Here is a 17,338-nt window from a genome sequence, read left to right as displayed (position 1 = left end):
ACCACAGACCTTACTTTACTCATGAATTGAAACCCCCCCATTATGAAACCCCATAGGAAAATCCTGAGGGAACCCATGGCGACTGACATCATGACTGAACAGCTCCATTGGTTGGCTACAAAGCAAGACCTCCCCTCATTGGCTAAACAATCAATACCAAGGTATACAACAGTGCAACCCATTGAACAAACCGACTTTCACTTTTTTTGAATGGCAAAAATGAATGTGAAGATGTATCACATATTTCCTTTTGTGTTCACAGATGAAAGAAAGTCATGTGGGTTTGGAGTATAACATTTGGGTGAGTAATATCACAAATTTAATTTTTGGGAGAACCATTCCTTTAAGCCGTTGTGTACAATGCATGGCCTTAGATATAGGCCAGACATGTGAAGCTAATTCTTTAGGATGTGATCTAGTTAATAGCTATACATATACTGGATGAATACATCATCCACGTGCAGCAATGACATATCCTTGACATTCCAGCTGTCGGTTTGTCCAGATACTCCGGTGACATTTCACCCCACACTTCCTGTAGCACTTGCCATAGATGTGTCTGTCTTGTCCCGACTTCTCACACACCTTACAGTCTAGCTGATCCCACAGAAGCTCAACGGGGTTAAGATCCATAACACTCTTTTCCAATTATCTGTTGTCCAATGTCTGTGTTTCTTTGCCCCCTCTAATCATTTATTTTTGTTTTTCTGTTTCAAAAGCGGCTTTTCTTTGCAATTCTTCCCATAAGTCCTGCACCTCTGAGTCTTCTCTTTACTGTTGTACATGAAACTGGTGTTGAGCGGGTAGAATTCAATGAAGCTGTCAGCTGAGGACATGTGAGGCGTCTATTTCTCAAACTAGAGACTCTGATGGACTTATCCTCTTGTTTAGTTGTACATCTGGTCTTCCACATCTCTTTCTGTCCTTGTTAGAGACAGTTGTCCTTTGACTCTGAAGACTGTAGTTACACCTTTGTATGAAATCTTCAGTTTTTTGGCAATTTCAAGCATTGTATATCCTTCATTCCTCAAAACAATGATTGACTGATGAGTTTCTAGAGAAAGCTGTTTTTTTTGTGTGCAATTTTTGACCTAATATTGACCTTAAGACATGCCAGTCTATTGCATACTGTGGCAACTCAAAATCAAACACAAAGACAATGTTAAGATTCATTTAATGAACCAAATAGTTTTCAACTGTGTTTGATATAACGGAAAGTGATTTTCTAGAACCAATTTAGCAATTTATCATGATTATTCAAGGATGTGGTGTTGGAGTGATGACTGCTGGAAATGAGGTCTGTCTAGATTTGATAAAAAAAAATAAATACTTTTTTCAAATAGTGATGGTGCTGTTTTACATCAGTAATGTCCTGGCTATACTTTGTGATCCGTTTAATGGCACTTTGGTGAATTAAAGTACCACCTTCCATCCAAAACAGCAAAATCTGTACTTTATTCCAAACTTTTGGCTACCAGTGTATAAAGAGCTAAAAAAAAAAATGTCTTATCTGCCCCCAGCAGGCGATGACAAATAGGTGCAGGAGTCAACCGAGGCCTATGTACCACACTGAAGAAATTCGTAGAGAGAAGTAAGAGTCAGTGGGTAGAGGAAAACTAAGGAACTAAGAGGAAAAACTTTTCTCCAAAACTACACATATGGACGGACAGGTAGTGAGTGTGTGCCTCTATAATAAATAATAAAACAAGGTGCCAGTTGCACCATTGTTCCTATTTCAGCACCACCCAAAGCAAAGTGAGACACTCTGGGGTTGAGTCGTGGGGGCTAAGAGGTGAATTCTTTGTCCTTATGTGCTACAAGAATCAGACAAGGTATTGAATGAGATTTGTGCTTGTAGTGTGTAGTGAAACTTTTTAGGTATAAAGTGCCTTGAATTACTCATTTTAGGTTTGAACATTCTGTAATTGAGAGACACTCCCACAGATGATGTGATTCTAGAGGTTTTGACAAAAACGCTTCATGATATGAAGCAGACACTCATTTTAACACAAACTCATGGAATCTGTAAACCCAACATAAGAGAAATTAATTTGATTTTAATTTATATATATATATATATATAAGGTCTTGTTTTTGTCCTACAAAAGAGCGTTACACAATATTGTCAATATTATTATCCTCATCATCACTTTTTACATGTATATTTGTTTGGCTAGTGAGAGTCCTCAACCTGCTTGGACTACTGCTTGGATTAAACATAAACATCACAGTCTGATCACTGAAACAAAACTATCAGTAAAAGACAGCTGAGGATACACTAAGAGGCTAATCCTCTGAGATTATTGCTTCAAAATAAATAGACTCCAGCCTTTTAAATTAGTACATTAAGATATAATAACTAAATAACTGGCATTAAATAAACAACTATAAGGATATATTTAAGTCTGGCCCATTCTGGTTATATTACAAAAAGAAGAATAATTAATGAACAACTAAAAAAGCACTCTCTCTAAACAGGTAAAAATACAGATAATGATAATGAAAAATAAATAGATAATAAAATGAAAAAATGACAACATATTGGAAAAAATATATATATATTATCAATTTTTTCTCAAACATGCTTATTTCACTCATTACACTTTCTTTATTCATTTATTTTTCCTTTATCTCTCCCACATCTTTGCAGAATTCCATGCTCTGCTCCTTATTACTTTTATTCCACTCTCACATCTCCCTTGAACTTCTACTAAACCGCTACTTACTCCACAAACCATCTTTAACTTCATAACTGAACAAATAAATAATTGTTAAAGTTTCCCCACCTGCCACATGTTTTACTTTGTAAACAAAATATTCCCATTTTGCTAGAAAATGTCTTCTTTGACAAAAAAAAAACATGACTAAATGAACATGAAAAACAGAGATAATTCTCAGCCAAGCAAAATAAATAATAACATTTTTACAAATAATGAAGGGAATCATCAGCACATCTAGTGCAGGAGTACTGCATTCTTGGTGGTCCTGAATGTGTTCTTCTGTATATTTATTGTAATGTGCTCCTCGAAGGCAGCACTCCACTTCTTAAAATGCTTTGCAATACTGTAATACAGATCCATCAACCCTCAGTTCATATGTATGGATTTTTAACTATCTGCAGATGTTAAGAATAAGCATTTAGATGCTACCCATGCATAAAAGTAGCCTTCAGCAAGCTTGTAGCAGAGTGGGCCCAGGTTGGTACGGGTCAGCCAGAACCTTGTAATAGATCTTGGTGTTGGTGATTGCTCCATGTTTTTGTCTCAGATGTAGCCTTAGCTGGCTCTTATGACGAAAATGCAGGTGACATTTTTCACACTGAGAGAGAGAGAGAGAGAGAGAGAGAGAGAGAGAGAGAGCGATCAGAGTAGTGAGTGAGGTGATCAGTTCAACTGTACATTAAGCATGCATTAACTTTGGAGGTATTTTCTCTTTTAGCAATCCTTAATTGTTTTAACCTTCCCTAAAGGGAAAATTCACCTAAAAATCACCTATTCACTGTCATGCCATCCCAGATGTGTATGACTTTCTTCTGCAGAACACAGGTTCTCTGAGCGAAGTAGTCACTGAAGCACCCACTGACTTTTTTTCCAGGATCTTCGGAGGACTGAGGAGATTGGAGCTTTAAATTTAATATCTAAATTTCTATAATTAATTATTTCACACGTCATAAGTCAAAAGTGCTGGGGCGTGTGCTTGCGATTGATTCAGCGAGAGTGAGGGCGGGGCCTTTATTTCACGGCTTTACTTCCTGCTCACTACTGCGCAGGTCTGGTTCCGAAATCGCAACTGCGCAGACTCAAGTCCCAAGATGTCAGCGCCATATCGGGACACTGGTGGCTTCAGTTCTCACCAATGGAAAAGAGCGAAGGGGCGTCGTCCATCTTTTTTTTACAGTCTATGAAACCAACAGACTCCAGTGGTTAGATCCACATCTTCAGAAGTGACAAAATACAGTAGGTGTAGGTGAGAAACAGGACAATATTTAAGTCCTTTTTACTGTAAATCAACACTTTTACTTGCACATTCTGGTGTGGAAGTGACTTTCACATTCAGCCACCTACTGGTTGGGCTGGTCAAAGGTGGAGATTTAATTTTTAAAAAATTCCACACCTATCATAATGCTTCAGATGATATGGATTTACTGTAGCCACTAAAGTCATATGGAAAAATGTTATGCTGCCTTTATGACCTTTTTAGTTCTGGCCACCATTCACCTGCATTTTGAGGACCTACAGAGCTGAAATATTCTAAAATTCTGGGATGGCATGAGGGTGGGTAAATGATGAGAGAATTTTTTTCACCCTTTTTTGGACTCAAACTAGCGTCTCCGGCATGGGAGGCGGGTGCGCTAACAAGAAGGCTAAATGCTACAGCCTCTAGGGTCAGTCGCTAGTGCACCTCTTGAGGTCAGGAGAGTGAGGTTTACACACCGCACAGCTATCTACCAGCTGGCTCCCGTTACAGAAGCACAATGTGTAATGAAAGTTCAGTCATGACAACTCTCAGGAAAGGTTTGGCGTGTTAATATGGGTATGACATATTGATAGGATTTTGGTCTTGGCAGACTGGATCTGCTACGCTGCTGCTGCTGCTGCAGAGCAAGCGTAAAGACTTGGTAATGCTAGAACACACAGAGACATGACGAGTTAAGCATATGGACTTGCTGCTTCTGCAGCACAATTAGACAAGACATGCTGCATCAAGCATGTATGACAGTCTATTGCACAATTAGACATAAATACAATCCCTATATAGCAGATCTAGACTCATGGAGCCGGGGAGGAGGAGGGTTTCAGACAAAAACTCTTACAGTGTGCTGCATTTCAACCAGATTACTTGAAAACTGGGCAAATTTAAATGTTATAGAGAGTACACAAGTTGATTGGCTATCCTATTACATGCCAAAGAACCTAGCAGCTTGCACCATGCAGAGTTTCATGCCTGAACTTATTTATTTATTAAAGTGGTGTATAATGTAATCTTATGTACTGACGCTGTAAGGCTTTTCTCCCGTGTGAATACGCAGGTGACTCTTCAGCGTCTGCTGGTGACGGAAACGGGTTCCGCAGATGTTACAAGGGTATGGCTTTTCCCCGGTGTGGATCAGAACATGAGCACGCAGGTGAGCAACCTACAACACGCAACAACAGAATTATCATGTGCAACCTCAAATGAACAGTCTATATAACTCAATTTGTGATGAAACGTGTGATTTTTGACACATTTGAGTTTTTCCAGGAATATGTTACATTATAAAAAATAGAAGTTGACATGTTTGAAAATTAGAATGGTATTTGCAACACATTGCAGGTGTACCTGAACAAATCTGGCTCTGCAGGTGTCACAGCGGTAGGGCTTTTCTCCAGAGTGGATGCGGGAATGGGTCTTTAGATTAGCAGGCCGGTTGAACTGCGCCCCACACACATTACAGCGGTATGGCTTGTCTCCTAGTGCGAGACAGAGCAAGAGTATAAGAGAAAAAAAGAATAATAGAGGCGTCAGAACAACTAGGTTACGGGCGATCTGGCATTGCACACCCAACATTATATTTTGAGTCATGAAGAATTGCCTCACCTGTGCAGGAAGGTTTTGTGTTGCCATTATTTCCAGAGCAACTGAGCTGTGTAGAGAGGTTCTCAAACTTGATTGGATGTTGTCCTAACAAATGATCCCTCTGATTGGCTATTTCCAAAAGGGGGGTACAAAGATAAGGACTGCAGAGACCTTTTAAAAATGAAAAAGACAGAAAACATACATTTCAAAATTTAGATTAATTTGTGGATTTCTTTGCAAGAACATCTACAGTAGCCTATTCATATATAAACAATGTTTCACTTACTTTTGTCCTCAGTCATTGAAAGTGTCAGAGGTTGCAAATTGCGGTCGATATCATGATGGGGAGTAAAATATATTTTTGGCTGTGATGCATTGTATTGATTTGATGAGCTTTTCCTGTGGAAAACAGAGCTTGTCAATACACAGCATTAACCTACAATTTTACTAAATCTGAAATGAAATGTATAAGGAAACAAATGTATTTGGATCAGTTATTGATCAACTAAAGGCATAGTTGATAGTTCTGCAGAACACAAAGATTTTTAGAAGAATATTTTCAGCTGTAGGTCCATACAATGCGAGTGAATGGTGTCTAGAACTTTGAAGCTCCAAAATGCACACAAAGGAGAATAAAAGTAATCCATAAGACTCCAGTGGTTTAATCCATGTCTTCAGAAGTGATATGATAGTTGTGGGTGAGAAACAGACCAATATTTAAGTCCTTTTTTTAAATAAATTCTCCTCTCTGACCAGTAGGTGGTGATATGCACAAAGAATGCAAATCTCCAAAAACAAAAGAAGAAAAGTGGAGATTTATAGTAAAACAGGACTTAAATATTGATCTGTTTCTCACACACAGCTATCATATCACTTCTGAAGACACTGATTTAACCACTGGAGTCATATGGATTACTTTTATGTTGCATTTATGTGCTTTTTGGAGCTTCAAAGTTTGATCATTCACTTGCATTATTTGGACCAACAGAGCTGAAATATTCTTTTAAAAATCTTTGAGTTCTGCAAAAGAAAGAAAGTCATACACATCTGGGATGGCATGAGGGTATATAATGAGAGAATTTTCATTTTTGGGTGAACTATCTCTTTAACTGATGAACGGATGAAACACACCTATTAGGAATCTCTCCTGTCCATACATCATTGGGTGCCTTAGATGAGGCTTCCATCTTATCACTGACATAGGGGGAGTGGCTTTGTGCTTGATGCTCCTCTCCAGGCCCCTCCTTCTTTATTGGTGTGGCACACAGAGGGTTGAGGACAATGTATTTGTACTTCTTCCAGTTACAGGTTTTAGGATCAGGAGTAGGCTTAGATTCAGATCTCCTCTGTCAAGAGAAAGTATTAACAGCAGTTTAATAAGGCTTGAACATTGCAGATTTACCTGAAAGAGTATGGAATGAAAGTATATATAAGAGTATTTTGGAAAGCACTGTAAAAAGTGGTACCGGTAACCTGCAGTTACCTTAAGGAGCAGTTTCTGCCTGTTCCAACTCTTAAAATGAGTTTTGTCTGTGCAACCTAATGTATGCAGGTTGATTCAGTGATTTTAAATCTCTGAATTCCTGTTTAATTGTTTTTCCATAAATCTCTTGACTATGCCTTAACTATTTTACTTTCGATCTAAGATGTTGTCAATTTATTTACTTTTTCATTTCTGTTTATAATGTTTTATTTAATTTTTTTATATTTAGTTAAATGTTTGTTATTGAAAAGGTGAGGTATTCAAATTATCCCACAAGGATTCCTAACCTCTCCTGCATATCTCTTTTATATTTTGTATTTTTGCTTCATTCTTTTATAGTTAAAATGCTAAAATAATAATAATTTTGATTGATATCAATTCATTTAGATGTTACCATATGAAGCACATTTAGGTTAATATTGTTTGCGTTATTATTACATTAAAGCAAGTTTCTGATGTTGCTTAGACTTACTTTTAACACTGTTGGCACACATGCTGTCACATATGGTATACAAACATGCTTACCTTTAGTTGGGGAGATATACTGCAGCTGCTGGACTCAGCAGGTGAGTTGGGATGGCCACTGGAATCAGAAGGAATATCTTGGAATGGGGTGGTAGGAGTTGGAGGAGAGGACACAGGTTCTTCTATTTTCAGGCAAGTTCTTGGATCCAGGGAGGCACAGCTCTCTCCTGGAACCCTATAGAAACAGCAGGTCATTTTTGATAACACTAGTTTTTACCTTATTCTAACATGAATCTTGTGAAGTACAGTGGAAAATGTAAATGTACACAAACATACACTCACCTAAAGGATTATTAGGAACACCTGTTCAATTTCTCATTAATGCAATTATCTAATCAACCAATCACATGGCAGTTGCTTCAATGCATTTAGGGGTGTGGTCCTGGTCAAGACAATCTCCTAAACTCCAAACTGAATGTCAGAATGGGAAAGAAAGTTGATTTAAGCAATTTTGAGCGTGGCATGGTTGTTGGTGCCAGACGGGCCGGTCTGAGTATTTCACAATCTGCTCAGTTACTGGGATTTTCACGCACAACCATTTCTAGGGTTTACAAAGAATGGTGTGAAAAGGAAAAACATCCAGTATGCGGCAGTCCTGTGGGCTGAAAATGCCTTGTTGATGCTAGAGGTCAGAGGAGAATGGGCCGACTGATTCAAGCTGATAGAAGAGCAAATTTGCCTGAAATAATCACTCGTTACAACCGAGGTATGCAGCAAAGCATTTGTGAAGCCACAACACGCACAACCTTGAGGCGGATGGGCTACAACAGCAGAAGACCCCACCGGGTACCACTCATCTCCACTACAAATAGGAAAAAGAGGCTACAATTTGCAAGAGCTCACCAAAATTGGACAGTTGAAGACTGGAAAAATGTTGCCTGGTCTGATGAGTCTCGATTTTCTGTTGAGACATTCAGATGGTAGAGTCAGAATTTGGCATAAACAGAATGAGAACATGGATCCATCATGCCTTGTTACCACTGTGCAGGCTGGTGGTGGTGGTGTAATGGTGTGGGGGATGTTTTCTTGGCACACTTTAGGCCCCTTAGTGCCAATTGGGCATCGTTTAAATGCCACGGCCTACCTGAGCATTGTTTCTTACCATGTCCCTCCCTTTATGGCCACCATGTACCCATCCTCTGATGGCTACTTCCAGCAGGATAATGCACCATGTCACAAAGCTCGAATCATTTCAAATTGGTTTCTTGAACATGACAATGAGTTCACTGTATTAAATTGGCCTCAACCCAATAGAGCATCTTTGGGATGTGGTGGAACGGGAGCTTCGTGCCCTGGATGTGCATCCCACAAATCTTCATCAACTGCAAGATGCTATCCTATCAATATGGGCCAACATTTCTAAAGAATGCTTTCAGCACCTTGTTGAATCAATGCCACGTAGAATTAAGGCAGTTCTGAAGGCGAAAGGGGGTCAAACACAGTATTAGTATGGTGTTCCTAATAATCCTTTAGGTGAGTGTATATTCATATACATTTTCCCTTCTTTTCAGCTCCTTCTCTTTACACTTCACACATTCTCTCTCTCTCTCTCTCTCTCTCTCTCTCTCTCTCTCTCTCTCTCTCTCTCCTCCCTCCCTCCCTCTCCTTTTACCTGGCTCGGTCTGGGCTTGGATCTTCTGCATCAGCTTTAGGCCTTGATGGGGAGAAGACGGTGGAATGCACAGGTGGCGACCTGCCACCAAGGGCCACTCTGGGGTCTGGCTCCATCAAAGGAGGACATACGGAGACCGTCTCACTGCAAAAATACATTCTCTGTCAGCCTTAATGGTTACATCTATCAGTGTGAGCACAGTTCAAATACATACATTTCTTGTGCTCAGAACTACTTTTTCCAGAACACTGCTATCATCATAGAACATTGCATACATTTTTATCAGTTTTATTTTTTTAAGGGAATGTCTACAAAATTGCAATCTTGCTCCAGAACTTAGAGTCTGTGAATATTGTCCTAAGGGATTATGTGTACTCCTATTAGATTAATTCTGGTATTCTGCTATTGGTTGGAATTAGGAGAATTGATCTGCACACCTCATTCCATTATCAGTGTAATGATCATACCAATGTGTTTCTACTACTTTCTCTGCTTTAGATTTCATTCTCACCTGTGCTGAATGAATGCTCGGCAGGTGTCTGCGACATGCTCCATCTGCAGGTAGGTGGCGGTGACAAGCACTCCAGACACGGTACGGGGCGTGAGACAAAGTCGGGAGGTGTACATGAAATCCAGCAACAGGGACACGCTGCACGTGTCCAGCCCCTCTGGAAGGGTAAGCGAAAAGCCTCGCTCGCCACAAGCCACACGACGAGAGAAGAGAGAGTAGAAGAATCCACTGTGGAAATATGTAGAAGTTAATTTAGGTGTTATAAAATGTAACAAAGATTCTGTATTTAAAAAAAAGATTGATAAATATAGTAAAAGATGAGTTGACATGAAGAAACATCTCTGACTTGAAGACAGAAAATAGTATGTCTGCTCTGATACAATAATCTTGTGAATCAAAAAATGTTGTGTGCCACATGGCTGAATATTAATTTCTTATAAGAGGAGGGTTTTGACCACACACATGCTTAACTGTCTTGAAAAAAATTGAAATTTCACTCATGATTTTCTCCTAGCATCCCAGATGTGTATGACTCTCTTCTGCAGAACACAAATTAAGATCTTTAGAAGAATATTTCAGCTCTGTAGGTCCTCACTATTGAGGTGAATGGGTGCCATAAACACAGCATAAAAGTAATCCATAAGACTCCAGTGGTTAAATCAATGTTCAGACATGATATGATAGATGTGGGTGAGAAACAGATCAATATTTAAGTCATTTTTATAATATATTGTCCTCTCTGTCCAGGAGAGGGTAATGTGCAAGAAGAATGTGAAAGTAAAGTGGATATTGACTGAACAGGGAGGAGAATTTATAGTTTAAAAAAAAGACTTAAATATTGTTCTGTTTCTCACCCACAGCTATCATATTGCTGCAGACGACATTGATTTAACCACTTGAGTCATCTGCAGTTTTTTAATGCAGCCCTTATGTGGATTTTGGAGCTTCAAAATTTTGGCACCCATTCACTTGCATTGTATGGACCAACAGAGCTGAAATATTCTTCTAAAAATATTTATTTGTGTTCTGAAGAAGAATGAAAGTCATACACATCTGGGATGGCATGAGGGTGAGTAAATAATGAGAGAATTTTCATTTTTGGGTGAACATTTCCTTTAAAACAATTAAATTCTTGGCTCAAACACAAAAACAGGCAGGAGGAGGGAGGAAAGAAGAAATGAGGGAGGGTGAGATAAAGTGAATTTTGACTAACCTGCATGCGATGAGCACAGCGCAATGGGCACTCAGCTTTGCGGTGCCCACTAGCAGAGTGGCATCTGTCAGAATGTCCCGACGCCGTAGTTCATTTAAGTTGAGCAATACGTCGTTGCAGTGGCGGGTGAATTCCTTTATGTAGCCTTCCACCTCCATCTGCATTTATTTCACTATTTGAAAAGGCATTTTATTTAGATGTTTTAGTTATTATATGAAGTACTACAGATGAAAATTTGGGACTTACGACCACAGTTCTACAGAAAAAAACGACAGTAATTTAAGCCATGTTAAGGCAAATTAAGTCCCAATGAAGTCTAGTCTTAATGATCCTGTAAAGCTTCCTATAGTATGTCATATACATGGATGGCATATTAAATTACCTTTCTACAGTGGGAACAAAAAGTGGGGCAAAATACGATTCTGAAGATTCATCTGTTTGGGGAGGCCAGCTCCCTACTCGTACCTGCCATCAAAAGTGAGAAAAAAAAAGTTTTAACCCACAACATCAGCTTCATGGATACAACTCCAATTATACACCACTATCAGAAGCATTCTGTCGTACCATGACAAGTTATACACAGTAGAAATGTGATGCCCTGATAGTAAGTTAGTTTAGTTAGTAGCAAAGAAAATAAATATGTACAAATCATGCAAAATGCAAATACAAAATATTACAAATAATCTTGCTAATGCATCTTAAATATTCAGTACAAAGTAACCGCAGATGTATTTGAGAACAGTAAAGAAATTAAGTTGTCATTCATTCAGGTGCAATCTTCGTCCCACAATTAGTGATTCATAATTCATGATACCTCCTTAGATGAGTCAAATATCGTATGCATAGGATGCATCAATGTGGTTTCAATGCTTTGTGCATGTGGTTTGAGCAGAAAAGAAATGAAATAAAACCATGTATTCTTTCCAAATGAAAACTGAACAAAGATGCTTGATTATGCTACAATTAAAACAATTTGTCTGAAAGCAAATACCAATAAAATCCAGGTGTGAAAAGAGTTCAATGGGAACTCACCCCGACCAGCAGGGACGAGAACACGCACGAAACCCTGTCCTTACCCCTTCCGATCTCAAACAACCAGTCACACAGTGTAACCTCCCTCACACAACCATATCTCTGAAAAACTGACCAGCCTGTCCCAAGAGTAAGTATCCTTTATATCACTGGGCAGGAAGTCCAATACAGCCAGGGTGTTTATTTCCTGTGTTAGTAGAAGCTGCCTTTTCTCACCGATCTTAGGTCAGTGCTTTGGTGTTCTTTATAATGACTGGGTTTGGGATCTAGATGAGGGAGAATGGTCTCTGATCAGGGCAAAAACTCAAACCTTCTTCATCACCTTCCCCAAGCTGCCCACGCGGTAGACGCTCAGCGGGAAAAGGCTTCAGGCCCCTACGTTTCAGTATTTATTGTTGTGTATTAGAGCAGTGATGACAGGAAAGTGGGTAGTGTCCTTTTTGACCCTTTTTATTTGTAGTGTATTTTTGGGGTGAGAAGAATTTAGAGTATGTAAGTTTATGTGTTAAGAGTGCATGCTTGATGTACCGTGCGTGCGTGCGTGCGTTTGCCTGCGTGGGCTTATTTGTATTGTCAAAGGGTCAAATGTCATGTCAACACTGTCCAGGAGTTCAACTAACCAAAGAAAACTCACTTGACCAAAGTGCCAAAAAATCTTTTGATGAGAAAGACCAATGAAAAACTCATATAAGAACTGTACTTTCTAATGAAGTGGTGTGGACTAGTGGTTAAAGATCTCAGCCTTCTCAAGGCAGGGGTTTACAAACGTTTTGATCCTAGGAAAACTTTTTGATCCTCAAATAAGATGATCCCTTTAGGAGGGGCCCCTTCTAAAAATATTAAGGCAAATATGTCCATCTATAGAAGTTTGCTTAACTATTCGTATATATGGTTATTTATAAAGCTGGGTTCCAGAGGCATAACTTGGATCTTACGGGCCCCTGTGCAAAGCACCTGGGGAGACATTTATACCTGTCATTTTTTTACGCCGTCTGGACAGTGATTACTCTCACTGTCGGGCTCCAGTGCGACTGCACACCCTGTACTGCCCATAGTGAAGCCATTGCTGGGTTCACACTTTACGATTTTACAATGTGAGACTACTTTCAAGGATCATAAAAATGTCTCTTGTCATCAGTCTGCGATCGCTTGTTGTAAGAATTAGTTAATTGTTAAATGTTTACCGATGCCTTTGCGATGAACCTTAGCTTCTAAAAAAGTTCTGCCAGTGTCTTTTGTGGTGCAGTTGTGCAGTGTGTCTGGTCCAAAAATGGCCAGATGAAATAAAACTCCCAGTCAGCACTGGCAATCGAGAACATTTCAACCACTGTCTTGGCTATGAAGTGTAATGTGTGCCATGGCTTTTACCCAAGCTCTCACTGGGATCATATTGACAAGCAACTGTCATAAAGGACAGTAAAAATCATAGTGTGCACCTAGCTTTACTGTTCAAAACAAAGGCTCTCATTTGAATATAACAATTGCTATTACTTTTTCTCTCTCACTAAAATTTTCCACAGTTCCCCAAGTCCCCACCCTTGCTCTTGGGGACCGTCCCTGTAATAAGTGTACTGTAAATCACTTTGGAGTAATGCATCAGCCAAATTACTAATTCATTTGCATTCAAATTCTCCATTTTGTAATTAAAACAAATATTTGATTTGAAAATTTTCTGAAGAGATTTTGAATGGTGCCACTATGTAGAGTGTTTTGCATGGTTGGCAAGGAATTGCTATATGGTTGCTGTGGTGGCGGGGGCGTGATCGATCGTTTGTCTGGAGAGAAAGCGGTAAGGGTGCAGATTCCCCCGACTTAGCACTGCATTGAGGATACATCAGTCATCTCAAGTGAGTCTCCCTTAGTCTTTGTTTGTAGACTTATTGAACCGGGCTGAACATGAACATGAACATGGGCTCTGAATGAAAGAAAGGCCAAAGATAAGAAACTCTGTAAATGCAGCCAGGTCAGCCGGAAACCTCTGTCTGGCTTCCTGTGACAGGAGTATGTGTGTGTGTTGGCTTCTGAAAGCTTGTAATGAGCAATGAAGGGAAGGAAATAGGAGAGTTTTAAAAAAGTGATATGGTAGTACCCCTCTCTCACGATTCAAAAACAACTAAGCGACACCTAAAGAAATGCAGTGTGCAGATGTGCAGGAACTATGGAACAACCTCTCCACTCCACAGCCCACCCCCACTAAGGCTTCCTGTGAGACACACAATTATACAAACACACACGCCACATGCAGACATAGGCAGGGATAAAATGCCTGTGCAGGACATCCGTCAATAAAGCAGGCAGGAGAATGAGACTGGGGATATGGGGGTCGCAGGTCTCCTATAGCTTAAAAACAAACGGAAAGTTACCTCAACTTCTTTACTCACAGTTCATAGAGAGGGTTTTCAGGGCAAAATCACGAGTCAGCACACAGACACATGCAATGATATCCGTGACCACACACTCTGGCTTGTTACTGGCTTAGCTGTATGGCTAACTTGTTAGCAATTTAGTTTTAAACCTTATGCAGAATTGTTTGGACACAGCCAGTCACACATTCGGATCATTTTGTTTACACAAAGAAAAAAAATATTCTTTTACATTCTACGTAAACGTAATCTACGTTTGTCAAGTAATAATGATTACTGTCACAAAAATACATGTAAGAGTTGTTTGAGAGGTCGTTATGCAAGGGTGTTGAGTGCGTGTGTGTGTCGGTGTGCTCCTATTTGTTTTGATTGCGGCTCAATCATGTCAAAAAAGAGAGAGAGAAAAAACAACAGAGGGAGATGTGGGTCTAGGCGACTTCCAGGCATTGTGCAAGCAACGGAAGAGAGGGGGCGGCCGAGGAAAAGTGAGACCATAACTAAACGAGCTCAGCCAATTAGCGGAAACCATCCAGTCTGTCAGACTGGCTGCAGCAGTGTCGTCCAGATCAGATCCTCAAAGCTGTGTGTCTTGCCTGGTGTTCTGTGAAGCCTGAGTGGGTTAGCACTGCTGGATTGTAATTCTGTGACTCTTACTGTTATTCTCTTTTAAGGTCTTATACTATCTGAATGATTTATGGAGCAGTAATTTAGTATGTTCTATAAGTTGACTCACTGTGTTTTTTCTACTAAGGAATGCATGAATCTATAAGGAACAACATAAGTGCAATCGACGATTATAAAAAAGTTAATGGCTTATCACAAATATGCAATTTTGTGTTTTCTGTGGAACAAAAAAATTATAATAATAATCTGCAATCCTGAAAACTGTTTATCTTGAGAACCATCGATACTTGCCTCGAATGACAACCATAAACATGATCACATAAACACATAAACACCAACAGCACCACTGTAATATATGACTGCAGTTGGATATTCCTGTTGAAGCTGAGAGATTTGGACATATAAGGACATGCTTTGAGCTCATCCGGTGTGGATTGGGGATAAAGGGGGTTGTTTATCCTCTTGAGGAAGGTAGCAGGAGGTGCTGGGGTTATGAATAAAATGGGCAATGATTAAAGTTTGGATGTACTAAAAAAGATCACATATTGAGAGAGAGAGAGAGAGAGCGTGAGCGAGAGTGAGATGCAAATGCATGAAATATATAGGTAGGCTGGGGGGGGTAATGATCAACTAGAGCTCTCTGAGAACACGAGTCTCAGATGTTGAACAAATCTTGCGTGTTGGAAAGGAAACGTTCGAAAAAAGATAAAGCCAGAAATTATTAACATTCCAAAGCCTGAGAAAAGCTCAAAGACAAAACACTGTTTGCTCCTTACACAGAGAACAATGTTTCTATCTTGAAACACTGGGCTATCATGCATCCTAAAAGAGAGTTTACAATTTGTTTAAAAATATACCAAGATCAAAATGTCTAACATTATGATGTAAATTTGAGACAAAACAACATTTCCCAAATTGCCTGTCCAAACTGGATTTTTTATTTTTATATATATATAAAGCCTACAAACTATTTTCCCATAGTCCAAAAGTGCATTGATCAAATAGAGCTATTGTTGATTGAATAAATAGATTCAGATGCACCTATTCGATATGACCTGGTTGATGTTTGAGGAGAGGATTTCAGCTTTTCGACTTTTCTCAAATTGACAACAATGTAAACCCTGATGTTGTCATTAGTGGAAAAATCAAGTTGCCTTAATTAAACATGAGGAAATTTCAAGTTTTGGGCTAATAACTCTGATATCTATGTTCCTTAAACTGATTTTCCTTGAAAATCTAAAGACTTTATTTTAATCTATAGACTGATTTTCAGTCATAATAACTCAATACTATTGAGTAAAAATTAAGGCTATGGGGAAAACCTCTAATTTGCACTTGAATTATTTATTTGGTCAAAGGGAGCATTTAAATTGTTGTTATTAAGAGTGCACTGAGGTTTTAGCTCTTTTGTAGTATTACTTATGCTGTTTCATGTGATGACACCATTAAAGTGATCTGTGTCCCCTTTAGTCAAGTTGGACCCTGTTAACTTAATCTCAGCTCAACTTGTGCATGTGCAACTGAAGAACTGGTGTCTATGCATTTCTGTGAAAACTTCATTTATTTGATTGAACTAGAATTGGTTTTAATCTTTATTTGGTTATTAATAATTTATTTGAACTGTTATTGCATGATCTAAATTTGAGTCAATTCAATAAATATTATTAAGAATAAACAGCAATATTTAAATAGCAAATCTGAGTTAAGTCTACTTGCATCTAGTTACATTAACTTAATAGTACTTGATATTTACGTTCATTCGATGTGAACACCAAGTTATGTGAACTTAATTACGTACGTTTTGGAGACGTCGTTATTACTCAGTTCAATTGAGGGAACAAATGTACTTGCTGCCTATTCTCAGAACAACAATGAGAACAGATAATTTGTTGCTATCTTAGGCTAAAACATCTTGAATGGATGGTTGAGGTCATCCATTTAATTCTGACCCTATTCACACCATATTCCTCTTCCATTTGATAAATAAAATCAAGAGCCAAGTATCAATATAATCTGCCTTTTATATCAAACATTTTAGCCATCCGTTCCCCCACTTTTGGTCTATTTCTCCAAATAATTCCCTACAATCAGCTGTGTTAATATATTAACCCAGAGCAACCCATACATCCTTTTATTATTCTGTATTTTATGTTGTAAGTGAAATAATCTTTCACCATCAACGTTACCATGTTTTCGAGTCAGACTGTAATGCAAGATTATTTCGTGAATGCAAATGTTGGATTGTCGGGATCAAATGCTCACGCAGATTAATCATGCAGAGTACAGTTATGGGGATTATTTAGTGCCAGTGTGTTTAGCCCTATCTGGTTTAAATAAATCCAAAGAGGAAAAATAATAGGATTCGAGTGATTTACTCAACAAAAAAAATAAATAAATAAAATAATAATTATTTTAAGAT

At 38.8% G+C, this 17,338-nt stretch overlaps 1 protein-coding gene across 1 annotated transcript; it reads right to left on the bottom strand.

The window, feature by feature from the left end:
- Nucleotides 1-2,503: 2,503 nt before the first annotated feature.
- LOC127643873 (B-cell lymphoma 6 protein homolog) lies at nucleotides 2,504-12,037 on the bottom strand. Its single transcript, XM_052126797.1, has 12 exons — nucleotides 11,933-12,037; nucleotides 11,283-11,365; nucleotides 10,901-11,072; nucleotides 9,688-9,915; nucleotides 9,177-9,320; nucleotides 7,565-7,739; nucleotides 6,688-6,902; nucleotides 5,843-5,955; nucleotides 5,578-5,727; nucleotides 5,320-5,450; nucleotides 4,997-5,134; nucleotides 2,504-3,318 (listed from the first exon to the last, which is right to left on the bottom strand). Exons 3-12 carry the CDS (start codon nucleotides 11,062-11,064, stop codon nucleotides 3,169-3,171), a joined length of 1,608 nt encoding a protein of 535 aa, XP_051982757.1. The 5' UTR covers nucleotides 11,065-11,072; nucleotides 11,283-11,365; nucleotides 11,933-12,037; the 3' UTR covers nucleotides 2,504-3,168.
- Between the last annotated feature and the right edge of the window lie 5,301 nt (nucleotides 12,038-17,338).

The sequence above is a fragment of the Xyrauchen texanus genome, chromosome 1 (assembly GCF_025860055.1).
Source record: "Xyrauchen texanus isolate HMW12.3.18 chromosome 1, RBS_HiC_50CHRs, whole genome shotgun sequence".
Taxonomy (NCBI): domain Eukaryota; kingdom Metazoa; phylum Chordata; class Actinopteri; order Cypriniformes; family Catostomidae; genus Xyrauchen; species Xyrauchen texanus.
Note: the sequence above shows the minus strand (reverse complement) of the source record. Positions and strands in the feature narration are given on the sequence as shown.

Coding starts and splice junctions, on each gene's coding strand:
- LOC127643873 (XM_052126797.1), bottom strand. CDS start 11,064: ATGCAGATGGAGGTGGAAGGCTACATAAAGGAATTCACCCGCCACTGC. Junction 7,740..9,176: donor CCAAGCCCAGACCGAGCCAG/GTAAAAGGAGAG, acceptor CTGTTTCTATAG/GGTTCCAGGAGAGAGCTGTG. Junction 5,728..5,842: donor TTCAATGACTGAGGACAAAA/GTAAGTGAAACA, acceptor CATTTTTAAAAG/GTCTCTGCAGTCCTTATCTT.